The sequence below is a fragment of the Sebastes fasciatus genome, chromosome 11, assembly GCF_043250625.1.
Source record: "Sebastes fasciatus isolate fSebFas1 chromosome 11, fSebFas1.pri, whole genome shotgun sequence".
Classification (NCBI taxonomy): Eukaryota; Metazoa; Chordata; class Actinopteri; order Perciformes; family Sebastidae; genus Sebastes; species Sebastes fasciatus.
Window position 1 is genome coordinate 13,731,610 of NC_133805.1, and position 13,080 is coordinate 13,744,689.

At 41.0% G+C, this 13,080-nt stretch overlaps 2 protein-coding genes across 8 annotated transcripts in view; both read left to right on the forward strand.

The window, feature by feature from the left end:
- mast3a (microtubule associated serine/threonine kinase 3a) overlaps positions 1-6,974 on the forward strand; it is a 34,486-nt gene extending 27,512 nt beyond the window's left edge. For 4 of the 7 annotated variants that reach the window (XM_074650842.1, XM_074650839.1, XM_074650840.1 and 1 more), the window contains 13 exons: positions 227-359; positions 459-624; positions 796-897; positions 2,011-2,133; positions 2,377-2,489; positions 2,653-2,849; positions 3,370-3,491; positions 3,583-3,771; positions 4,233-4,456; positions 4,702-4,824; positions 5,012-5,148; positions 5,470-5,654; positions 5,774-6,974. In XM_074650842.1, coding sequence (XP_074506943.1) covers positions 227-359; positions 459-624; positions 796-897; positions 2,011-2,133; positions 2,377-2,489; positions 2,653-2,849; positions 3,370-3,491; positions 3,583-3,771; positions 4,233-4,456; positions 4,702-4,824; positions 5,012-5,148; positions 5,470-5,654; positions 5,774-6,642 — 2,683 coding nt within the window. In that variant the 3' untranslated portion in view covers positions 6,643-6,974. The remainder of the gene's footprint in view (positions 1-226; positions 360-458; positions 625-795; positions 898-2,010; positions 2,134-2,376; positions 2,490-2,652; positions 2,850-3,369; positions 3,492-3,582; positions 3,772-4,232; positions 4,457-4,701; positions 4,825-5,011; positions 5,149-5,469; positions 5,655-5,773) is intronic. The other 3 variants (XM_074650843.1, XM_074650841.1, XM_074650838.1) reach the window with 1 other exon arrangement.
- A 4,053-nt stretch (positions 6,975-11,027) lies between these two features.
- pik3r2 (phosphoinositide-3-kinase, regulatory subunit 2 (beta)) overlaps positions 11,028-13,080 on the forward strand; it is a 31,042-nt gene continuing 28,989 nt past the window's right edge. The window contains exon 1 of the mRNA XM_074650844.1: positions 11,028-11,285. The gene's annotated coding sequence lies outside the window, so the exon portion shown is untranslated. The remainder of the gene's footprint in view (positions 11,286-13,080) is intronic.

Below are 13,080 nucleotides of genomic sequence, written 5' to 3' on the forward strand. Positions count from 1 at the left end.
CTCATTTCACATCTTTCATTTTTTTCTATCTCTGCTTTCAGGTAGCACCTAAAGTACTTTTCAAGCTTTCATCATTTTTAGACTTCATCTTTAAGAGCCTGGCAATCTTTTTGAAGTAGGGACAGAATTTTCAGAAACGTTCAGCCTTTGATATTTTTCACAGATCTATGTTTTGGATGACGGCGTTTGATGTAACATGAAACATTTCTGTTTCCTTCTTTTGTAGTTTGTTAATCACCTCCATGGGACACATTAAGCTGACAGACTTTGGGCTGTCGAAGATCGGCCTAATGAACATGACCACCAACTTGTATGAAGGACACATCGAAAAGGACACCAGAGAGTTCATTGACAAACAGGTTCGTCTCTTCTCATCTCTTCATCTCGTTTGTTGTGTTTATGACCTTAACAGACAATCAATCTTTGCTCTCTTCTTCATCTGTATTTCCTCTCTACAGGTGTGTGGGACTCCAGAGTACATTGCTCCGGAGGTGATCCTGAGGCAGGGCTATGGGAAGCCGGTAGACTGGTGGGCTATGGGCATCATCCTCTATGAGTTCTTAGTGGGCTGTGTGCCTTTCTTTGGAGACACGCCAGAACAGCTCTTTGGTCAGGTGGTCAACGGTAAGTGCATTGTTACTGAGTCATTGCATGCAAGTTTTTCCACACATAAATCTCGCACAATACAGGTTTAATGTTTTGTTTATTTTAGTCTTGGGTTATTGGTCATCACCTCATTGTTTCTGTGTAATTAAATCCCTTCATTGAATCACTGGTATGTTCTTCTTTGTCCAGATGACATCATCTGGCCAGAAGGGGAGGACGCTCTGCCAGCTGATGCTCAGGACCTTATCACCAGGCTGCTGAGACAGACCCCTTTGGAGCGTCTGGGAACAGGTTGGTGGCAGTGTGACTGATGATGAACGGGTGGACAAAGACCCTCTAGAGTATAGCCTGCGAGGTCCCAGGTTGCAAAGCACTGTGACCTTCTGCTGGCCAAGAAGGGGCACAAATAGATTTTCTTGTCACTTTTACTCGGGGGGGGGGGGGATTTCACTAGAGAGAGAGAGAGAGAGAGAGAGAGAGAGAAAGTCAATGCAACTCGAATGTTGGAGAAATATAAAGTTTTTAAAATATTTAAAGGTAGGGTTGGTAGTGTTCTTCAAAAACATTTTTTGGTATATTTGTTTAAATTCTCATTACATCCCGACGGCAATCAATAAATCAAATGCTCTGACAAAAAAAAGAAAAAGATCCGGTATCTCTGGCAGTTGCAGGACTGTAATAAACCCGTCCAATCATTTCATGCGGTCCGAATGAAATACCTACCTGCCTACCTCTGCGCACTCAGTCAGTGCACTCAGTCAGTGCACTCATTGCGCGTCATCGGAGTCTTCCACAAGCTGCTAGCTTTTGACAGCTGTGAGTACTAACAGTAGCCATATTTGTTGTTTATGTTCATAATGTTAATTTTGGGGGCGTGGCTTTGGAGGAAGTCCTGAAGGGACGGTGTGTCAGTGTTGCTGACTTTCTCTGTAGATTTAGGGACTTTTGGAGCTAGTGCTGCTACTTTCATTGGAAAACAGTTGGCAACACTGGGCTGGCTTTTTCGGTTTCAGAATTTTTAAAATCTGGTGAACTCTTGCTGGTTTCTCAACATTACCAACCCTACCTTTTAAAGTTGCTCTTTTACCTTAAAAGACTTCATCTCAGCACTTTGTTGGCAGTTTGAGCTATTTTTGTGGCTGTATTTGATGGAAATTGTTCAACAAATACGCACTTTTATGTTTACATCAAAGCTGTGATAATGAGGGTTAATAAGGCAACATCTGGAGTGAGGCAGAGCCGTTGTAAACAAGGAAGGCTGGGATAACTGGTGAAAGCTCCAGAAACTATTGACTTGAGTATGTCAAAGGGTATCAAGGGAGACGCTGGGCACATATTGTCTGAGGAGGAGCTGTAAACCAGGCCCAAGATTGTCTGATTGTTCTTGTTGATTTTGTTCTCCAGGTGGAACCACTGAGGTGAAGATGCACATGTTCTTCCACGGTCTGGACTGGAATGGCCTCCTGAGACAGAAAGCTGAATTCATACCTCAACTAGAGACGGACGAGGACACCAGTTACTTTGACAGTACGTGGCACACCAGTTAGATTTACACACCTTTCCTGATCCTAGCATGGACTCACCTAACTACAATGCAAATATGGATGTCTGTCTGTGCGCACACAGACAAACCCAGACACACCTTTGTTAGAAACGCAGAAGGACGCAGGCCTATGAGAATACAGTAACGCCTCGCGGTAATTTCTGTTTGGATGAAAAAGGGTCGTCAGCTTTTCATTATTTAATACACTATCATTGTGTTTCCTCCAGCCCGATCAGAGCGCTACTGTCACCTGGACTCAGATGACGACGATGAAACCAACGATGATGAATCATCTCTGGAGCTCCGACAGTTCTCCTCTGTGGCCCACCGCTTCAGCAAGGTACTGCTCTGCTTCTTGGTCTTCACCTGTAGATTATTTCACACATTTATATATAGATATATTATTAAAAGATATATCTCACATTAACGACTCTTTGATAGAATACAACATTGGTGTGATCTCTCCAGATATCTCGATTAAACATTTCCTTCTCAAACTGCAGGTGTACAGCAGCACAGAGCACCTGTCCACCTCCACACCGTCCAACCAGAGCCTGTCGTCGTCAGAGCGAAGCCACAGCGAGGAGAAGGAGGAGCGATGGGAGGGCAGGGGAGTCCTCTCCCCTGGCGACGGACACAAACAGTTGGCTAGTGGAGACAAGAGGGCAGATGGACACAGGGGGAGGTGGGAGCATGAAACGTGAGAGAGTGATGTCCTTATTATGAGAGCGTTCTCGCCTTGTTAGCTATCAATTTAATGAAAAATGTGAGATTGAAGTGTTAATACTCTCTTGTTAAATATGAAGCACTTTATATTCAAATGAGCCATTTTTATGAGATATTGAAAATGGTCTTTTTGGAATAATGTTCTATCCTTTCTATATGTAGTTTGTATGTTTGTTGATGTGGGTTTTCTCAGTACGCTCTGACTTCCTCCACCGGACATGCTTTCCATTCAGTGCATACTGGGAAAAAAATTGTGATGTGTGATGAGATCAGCATTTTTAAAATAATGAATGGGGACTACATGGTTATGTTTTTCCTCAAAATGAATGTAACCAAATAACTAATGGTTGAGAAACATACGAGAGCTCATTCACCTGCACATATGGAAATGCTAAAACAAATCTGGATTTATGGATTTTTTTTAATTTGTAGTTGCTCCATAGTTCTACATCAGTATACATGTTTTACTGACATCCTGAATGTCTTCCTCGCAGTTTGCGTCCTCGCGCTTCATCCAGCTCCTCCCAGTCAGAGCGCAGCGCCAGCCCGCTGGTGATGAACAGCACCCAGAGCCTCGACATCATGCCTCGCTTTGCCATCTCTGCCGAGGAGGAAGGTAAAAGACCGACAAACACAGACTCTCTTCTCCTGTTATTTAGCAATTCAGAAACACCAGTGCTCACACTCTGCACCTCCTGATATTCTAGACGGGATGGTTTCCAACCTGCGGCGCATCCGGCTCCGGAGCAACAGCACGGGCACCAGGCCGTCCTTCCGAAGAGGGGCGTCCCGGCGCATCGCCCACCAGCTGGAGACCCCAGAGAAACCCAGATCCACAGCTGGAAAAGTCCCCAAGTCTGCCTCCGTCTCTGGCCTGTCCCTCATCATCACCCCAGGTAAACAGGATGATAGTAATGTCTTTAAAATGTAACTTTCCCAAGTTCCCATTGAAGTTAGTATAGATTCAAATGCTTGCTCAAATTCCAGCCATAATCATGTATTTTTAATCAAGTCTTTTAGAGGCAAGACTGTAATCTGTTTATATTTGCTAAGACTATTAATGTGTTTACAGTGCCCTCTACAGCCTGATGCGGTGTAATTTACACAGTAAACACACAAACCATAAATATTAATACTGTGGCCAAGGTTAGAAGAATGTCACTTGACTAATTATGATGTTTTCCCATTTCAATTATTTAACTAAGAATCACATATAGTAGAATAACCTCAATTTTTAGCATTAGTATTAAGATGGTTTGGTAGAAGTAGTTTTATCAAACGCTGAATGATGCAAAAATTAAGAATCCATAAACACTCATCTGATGACCTTTCTAATCGCCTTCTTCTCCCGGTCCAGATGACTCAGCAGGTCCTCCTACGAGCCCCAAATCGTCTTTGTCCCTGTCGTCCAACCCCTCGTCCAGAGACTCGTCCCCCAGCAGGGACCTCTCTGTCAGCATCAGCTGCCTCCGGCCTCCCGTGGTCATCCACAGCTCGGGGAAGAGGTTCGGCTTTGCGTTGCGAGCTATCAGAGTCTACATGGGAGACAGCGACGTCTACACCGTTCACCACATGGTCTGGGTATGTGTCCTCAACCTTGACTAGCTGATTCTGTACAGTATATTCAACAGATTTAGAGTGTACTTATTACATTTAATTCTATAAAAAAAGTCAAGATTTTCTTTTTTTTCACTGAATGAGTAAAGCGAAAACATTGGTTGTAATAATTGCATAGGTGAAACACTGTCATTCATGGAAACAGCTGATTGGATGGTTGCTTGACCAGTAATTTTAATCTGAGGTTGTGTGTGTGTTTGTGTCCACAGTGTGTTGAGGACGGCAGTCCCGCACACGAGGCAGGATTGAGGGCTGGTGACCTCATCACTCACGTCAACGGGGAGTCGGTCCAGGGACTCGTCCACACTGAGGTGGTGGAGCTCCTGCTCAAGGTACGAGGATAACTTTCTCCATACATATTTTGATGATTACAATGTTTTTAAGTAGGGACAAGTCTAAATGTACTGCTGCGACTTTCTCAAACAAATCATACATCCATATATCATTTTGTGGCTCTGCTCCTACTCAGAGAGAATGCCTTATAGACAGGTGTTTATGTTAATGATCTGTTTTCAACAGAGTGGCAACAGGGTGACCCTGCAGACTACTGCTCTGGAGAACACGTCCATCAAGGTGGGCCCTGCCAGGAAATCGAGCTACAAGGCCAAGATGGCGCGGCGCAGCAAGAAGAGCAAGAGGAAGGACGGACAGGACAGGTACATGAGGGGAGAATTAAGTCATATGCAGCAGCAGCAGCATTACAGCAATACCCGTCTGAAGTCTAGCATTAGATTTCAGATAGACCACTTAGACTTCAGTCACCAATGACTGTAGATAACAGTCATACATTTCCATTCATTCATGACTCAAAAGAGACAGATGCACTAATATAGCTTTGATCAAATGTGTCTTTTTCTTGTTCTTCATTGTTTTACCTCTCATTCTTATTTTTGGCTCATTGAGAGAGACTCTTTGTACTCAAGTAAGCCTGCAAAGAACAATATCAACACACCTGACACCTCTTTCCTCTTGAACAGCCGACGACGTAGCATCTTGAAGAAGCTGTCGAAGCACACACCTCCTCCACCTATGCAGAGCAGTCGTAGCTTCTCGTCGGGTTTCCACCAGTCATCTAGCGACAGCCTCTCTGGTTCCCCCACGCAGAGTCTCTCTCCCGGGCCGTCCACGCCTTGTCGCTCTCCTGCTCCTGATCACTCCGGAGGTGAGTTGCATCCCAAAAAAGGGACCTGTCGATCTCTTCGTGTCTTATGTTTTTATGTTACGTCTTGTGAAAAATGTCTAGTAATGCTAAACTGTTTTATTCTCTTCTCTTCCTGTCAGATTCCAGTTCCTCTCCTAGCTCCAGCTCCCCTAACTCTCCTGTCCCACAGGCGCGTCCCAGTTCCCTACACGTGTTGGGTCGCTACACCAAAGCCGGCCGCTGCAAGTCCACCAGCAGCATCCCTCCTTCACCGCTGGCCTGCATCCCTCCTCCTCAGCCCCTCTCTCCCCAGTGCTCTCCATCCTGCCTCCCCAGTCACCCCAAGTCCCTACAGGGTTTCCACGGCAAGACACTGTCGCCTCCCACCATCACCCGCCATTCTGTGCGTCCCCGCAGCGCAGAACCGCCGCGCTCGCCGCTCCTCAAGAGGGTCCAGTCGGCAGAGAAGCTGACGGGAGACAAGATGACGGGGGGTTACCACGGGGACAGAAAGGCTTACAGCACCCGCCGCCACACCATGGAGGTGCCTCTGTCTGAGGGGGAGGGGCTGGAGGACATGGAGGGCGACACCGCCACCGGGTTCGTCTGCGTCGGCGAGCACGGCCGTCATGGTCCGTACATAGGAGGGCAGAGAGGCCATCAGGACGCAGCCAGCGGAGGCAGCGAACACTACCGCGCCACAGCCTCGCCACAACACCGCGGCGGCAACCACCACTCCAAAGAGGTGGTGGTGATGAGGAAGCTGGCACTGTCGGAGCGGAGAGACTCCTTCAAGAAACAGGAGGCAGTGCAGGAAGTGAGTTTCGACGATTTGGAGGAGAGAGAGAAGACGCCGAGCCCAACGCTCCCCACCACGCAGCCAAAGGGGTTCAAGGCGTCCTGGATCAACTCGGCTCCATCAGAATCAGCCGCGAAGCCGGAAGGAAGAGGATCACAGGGTACAACAACGCCGCAGAAAGCCAAGTCGAAAGACAAAGAAGGGTTTTAGCCAGGGGATGACAGGTCAACGAAGAGTCTCACTCAGGAGACTGAGAAGTGAAGATACGTCTTTGACCTACTACTGTACCTACATTTGAAGGCCTTGCATGTGTGTCCAGAAAACTGTGACCAAGTCCCAAATCATCACGAGCAACTGCTTGAAGAACAAAGTTAACATCGACGTTTCTCAGTAATATATGCATCCTGCAACACTGTTAACAGAATAATGACTGCCAAACTATGTTTACTTCCTCGTTGCTTGTTTTCTCTCTCGGTTCTCAAATCACTGTGGCACCTGTAACTGATGTATTTTGTAAATATATTTTGTTTTAAATGAAGAAACTTATTTATGACTTTTTATGCTCATCTTGTTTTTTCGGTTGCTGAAAATGCCTTGGATGCTTCAGCTGCTCTTAGTTCAGGTATTGCACAAAAGAAAAGCCACGCAACAACTTCTCAGTGTGGTTTTACAGCCGACGCTGAAAAGGGCAGTTGATATTGTACCATATTTGTTTTTATACCTCAATGCCTGTCTAGAACTGGGTGTTGTTTTGTGTTCAGATTGGGTCTTTGAAACAAACTTGTCCTGCGACATATAATGTATTATAGAATTTCAGAAGATGTTCAGCGCCGCCTCTCTATCACACAGGTCGGCGACCATTTGGACCCTCAATCCTGAACACAGGCCTTGTATAAACATTTTGAAAGGACAAAAAATATCAACATCTCAATACTCGGAAGCCTAGCAGTGGTGCCAAAGCATGGTTTAGCCATAGGAACCATTAAAAAAAAAAAGAGGTACTGTAGTTGTACATAAGAAGCTTCATGCATGCATGGGCTCTACTTCCACCTCATGTCTGTCCTGTAAAAAAAGTGTCACTCATCTAGCGGTGGTTTAACCTGATCAACATACATGTAGATAAAGCTTTGTGACTACCTTCGGGAACCAGACTGTTGTCTCTGTCCTCTAATAAACTTCCGTCCAGCTCCTTATGAACCTAGTCTAGCTGAAGTGTTTGCACAAGTTGTCGTAGCCGTGTAACAGTTAGAGCACATTTATATTTCAGGATTTCCTTCTCCGTGAGATTCAAAAATTGTACAGTGGATGCAACACACAAAACCGGTTTCCTTGGCTGTTTTCCTTTAAAATGCGTGTAATGAATGAATGTTTACATTTTAGTGCAAATATGTGTGTGGACTTGTCATGGTTTTTGTTAAATTATTATGAAAAAAAAAGAAAGATGAATGACGGGGAATTCAACCAGAGGCCCTGAGTGGATGAAGGAATGAGTAGAGGTGATCTCCTTTTGTATATTTTGATATGGAAACAGTCTTGTTGCAGTACTAATAATAACCTATGCTGTTGATGTATATTGTATAAACTATGGTGGACCTTATAACAGCTGTTGATGGTGTTTTAATGAAAGTGACCTTGTAAGGGTAGATGGACTCGGGATACTTATATGTGGCATAGGGTCTTAATCTCAAGGATTGTGTATGCTTCACATCCCAGTATAATATTCCCACAATTTTACAACATATTTCAATTTTTTAAGCATTTTGGAAGTTATTAATCTCGTCCAAAGGGCCTTGGAATTCTTAAATTTGACAGATTTGAGCTTGAAAAATTATAAATCAAGTTTTGTTATGAGGCTATGTATTCTTTACTTTCTATTTTTGTTCCAATTTTGTAGCTGTTTTTTTTGTTTTAATTGTTTTCATTCAGGAAATGTTTGAATCAGCAACCAAAAATCTTATTTCAGATTAATTTGTCACACAGAAGACACTTTTGTCCTGTGTTTTTTTTTTTTTTTAAGTTTTACGAAGGCACACCTTTGTATTTTGTAGAGTTGGAACTGATAATTTGGGAATTTTATAATGGATGATTAGCACATACTAAGCCTTGAATGGTGGTTGTAGACTGCGGGGGTTCATGTTAGAAGTTAGAAGTTTGTTTGTTGTACTTTGGGGGAAAAAAACTGTCTGTGTAGGATTTATCACTGAATTTCTGATGCAATATACATCCTGTTATGTTGTTCTGATTTGATCTTTTTATTTTGTACCACAAGTTGTATCATCATGCAGCAGTCCATACCAGCGATTCAGCATCACACATCGAAATGAAGCTCCACAGCGACTCTTCTCATCTCTAGTTTTGCCAGCGTGTGTGTGTGTGTGAGAGAGAGAGAAATACACTCCATTTCTTCATATGGGTGCTCAACTGTCATTCTCCATCATTTCCCCACTTGTTTTAGTGTGTTTGTGTATTAAAAGTTGTTGACCCCAAAAAAACAAACTGGCCTTTATGAAATTCCTACCATGTGGGTATCTGATGCAGACTGGTGTGACATTGTTTTTTTTATTGTCTTAACAGTGCTTGAAATAAATGCATTGCAAAGGGACTACAAAGTCCAGGACTACAAAGTGTTTGTACTTGTCATTTGTCCCTCATACGTCAGTAAATGCAAGTTTGTGGCACCATAAACAATCGTAATCTTTCCTTGGTGTAGATATGAGCACATATAAATACTACAATAATATTACTCTGTGTAGTAATAATACACTAGGTATGATAAATGTTCTGTTTACACAGATAAAATCCAGGTTTTGTCCTTTACGGCATTCAAAATTGTTCTTACATAAAAGTACAAAAATATTAGCATCAAAAATACCAAAGTACCAAAAGTAAAAGTACTCAATATGCAGCTAGCCCATGTCAGAATAATGTATTATATTATGGGATTATAATCATTCATAAATTAATGTACGTTCACTTTAATGTTACAGCTGGTAAAGATGGAGCTAATTTTAATTTAACTTTATATACTGCTAGCTCAATCTATAATAATACAGTATATCATCATGTATTTGTTGATAATATTTTAATTATCAGAATCTGAAAAGTAACTAGTAACTAAATTTATCAAGTAAGTGTAGTGGAGTAAAAAGTACAATATTTCCCCCTGAGATGTAGTGGAGTAGAAATATAAAATAGCATAAAATGGAAATACTCAAGTAAAGTACAAGTACCTCAAAAGTGTACTTAGCCTAAGTGAAGTACTTGAGTAAATTTACTTAGTTACTTTCCACCACTGAGTACATTTAATATATAATAATATATCATATTGTATTTTTTGATAATCAGAATCTGAAAGGTACTAGTAAATAAATGTAGTGAAGTAAAAAGTATAATATTTCCCTCTGAGATGTAGTGGAGTAGAAGTATAAAGTAACATAAAATGGAAATAGTGAGTTTGTCTATAAGCTCATCTACTTAAAAATTGGTATATAAACTATTGTAATTACGAACTGTAAATTGCATATATGAAAAAAACCTTGAAAAAAAAAATAATAATAAATAAAGTTGTAAAAAGGAGCCTTGTCAGGTTCATATTTCCATTATGGGAAGACCCCTCACTAATCGTGAGGTTTAGTAAAATAGTTTAGTAAACTAAATATACTGAACTTTATTTAGTTTTCTCTAGTGTACTTAATAAGTTTGTCTATAAGCTCATCTACTTAAAAATTGGTATATAAACTATTGTAATTACGAACTGTAAATTGCATGTATGAAAACAACCTTGAAAAAAGGGAAAAAATAAAGTATAAAAAAAAAAGAAATTTTTTTTTTTTAATTTTTTGAGAAACCCACTACAGTAATCTCTGAGTAGCCAGTAGTAATATCTTCTTTTTCCTTTTTTTAAAATTTAATTTAATTTATTTATTCATTATTATTATTATTATTATTATTATTATTTATTTATTTTTTCTATTTTTATATATATGTATGTATGTGTATGTATGTGTGTATGTGAGTATATGTATATGTGTGTGTATGTAGGTATGTATATGTGTATATGTTTGTATATGTGTATGTATGTGTATGTATATGTGTATGTGTATGTATGTATGTATGTATATAAATATATATGTATATATATTTAAAATTATTATTTTTATTTTTTTCTCTTCTTCTTCTTCTTATTATTTCATGACTTATTTGCAGATACTCTCCCTGTGTTGTATTCTCTACAATTTTAATTTTATGTATCCATGATGGAGAATCAGTTAGGTCCTTTGTGACCAGCTGTGGCTGTTTGTGTGTATGTTGTTGTCAGGTATGATTGATTGATTGATGTGTTGTGTCACTGGTGAGTGTTGTTCAGAAAAATAAAAAAATTAACTTTCCCTGTATAGTGACTTTTCTATTGATTATTGACAATTAATAAATAAAATAAAGTTGTAAAAAGTAGCCTTGTCAGGTTCATATTTCCATTATGGGCAGAGAGGCCATCCGGTGACCCCTCACTAATCGTTCGGCCTTTTCCGCCGCTCCGCTCGGCTTCGTCACTTTCCGGAGCTCCTCATATTAGTTCCCACGCACTCTCCTTCCTTGCGCCGTGCTGAGCTGGAAAATGGCTGTGTGAGTGAGAGGGAGAGCAGGGAGAGTCATGAACGGGAGAAGAAAGAAAGAGCGAGAGAAAAGAAGGCGAAGCAATAAGTGAACAGGACGGTTTTCATAGTTTATTGCACACCGAAGAAGAAGAAGCTATCGTCCCGCAGATAAAGCCACCAAAACGGACTCTTTGTCTGCGACTTTCAAGTGTTTAAAGCTGCAAAAAAGTGAGAAGAGTCAAGAAAATATCCTCCGCGGTGAGTTTTCCAAGTTATTGCACATTTCCAGTCCGGCCACTGTAAACTGGAAAATGGTGGAAAGCGCTGCAAGTGTGCTTCGCGCAGTTCACGCTGTTGACTCGTGTCCTAGTTTACAAGTTTAAAGATTGTTTTTGATCATGTTTATTTATATTCTTGACGTTTATTTTCTAAATGTTGCTTTAAAGTTGATTTATTTGTGTTGTTGTGTGTTTTGTGGTTCATTCTTGTGCTGAGAATACATTTAAAGGGGGACTTTTAAACAAGCTGTGGCTCTTTAAGTTGTCATTTTATGCAGAATTTATCCAAATTCAGAGCTTTTTTTTTTTTCTTTTTTTTTGCTAAATGCAAAATTTCAAATGTTTTAATCTAGCTGTTGCTAATATTGTAAAGGTTGTACTGCAAGTCTTTAACACAACAAATAAGCCACACTTTTGCAGTGTACACCGTGTGTTATGTTCCACTATAGTAGTGCATTTACATTGACTATAGGAGGCCATGTAGTGTGGGGAGGCCCAACACAGCTGAAGGCCTGACATGATGTATGCATGTGTGTGTGTTACAACCCTGGTTTGAGGATTTGGCATGCATCAAGGAGTTAATGGAAATTGTGCCACTTGCATAATAAGACAAGCCACTCAACTGTGTGGAGAGACCCCCCCCTTCTTCTTCTTTCTCTCCTGTAATTACTGAATCCAGGCTATTATGCAACCAAAATGTCAATCCTCCATTATACTGCTTTATCAATGTGAAGCATGACTTGTGGCGAAGCCCTTCATTCTTCTTCTTCTTCTTCTAAATGTCTTGAAATGCCCCAAAAACTTCCCCAAAAGAAGTGCTCAAAATGCCAAAGTGTCACCTCTCAACTTCAAGTTGCACCATGCAGACAGTCCAGTACAGCTGGGGTTGTTTTTGTTATATTATGTCCTTCAGCTGGGGGACCAAGTTAAAACTGAAATGGTGTTATTTGATAGGAAATAGCAGCACAATACGTCTTTTAAGGACGGTTTGGATGTTGCTCCACTAGAAATGTTGCAGACCCTGGGCTGGGATTTGTACCCAAGAAAAACTAAACATCTGATAGTTACTAGCGATGCACAGATCTGACTTTTAGTAGTGTTTCCTGGGCTTTGTGTATCGGCCGATATCGAGTACCAATCCGATTTTTGCATCAATATAATGAAGTACCTCGATCTGGAAGGTATTTACTCTGCCAAAATGAGTCCTATTTTATCCACAACCAGTTTTGATTTTCAAAAAAATTTACTATAACATGATCAATATTAGGGATGCACCGATCTGACTTTTTTAGTCCTGATATTGATACCTGGGCTTTGTGTATTGGCCGATACCGAGTACCGATCCGATACCGGTGTTTAATCAATAAGCTCTATGCCTCACTGTGTGGACGTGACTGGGATCATTCTGTTATGTGTAAGACAACATCAGGCTTGACTTAAACATTGCTTTCCTAACTTTGTAAAACAAAACTTAACAAATAAACACTTTGATAGTTTCATTAAATCATTATTTATTATTAGAATAATAAATCATACACATGAACTTGAACTTCAAAATTAACAGGAATTACAATTCAAGTGTAAACCTTTTTAATGCAGCAACAAATTGGTCAAAACTTGAACAGGAATTAAAATGACAGTGTATATATACATAAAATTGAAATGAATAGATCGGCCCCATTTTCACGATACCCGATCCAGCTATTTGAGTCAGTATCGGCCCGATATCCAATCCGGTATTGGTATCAGTACCGTCGAAATACAGCTTTAAAGAC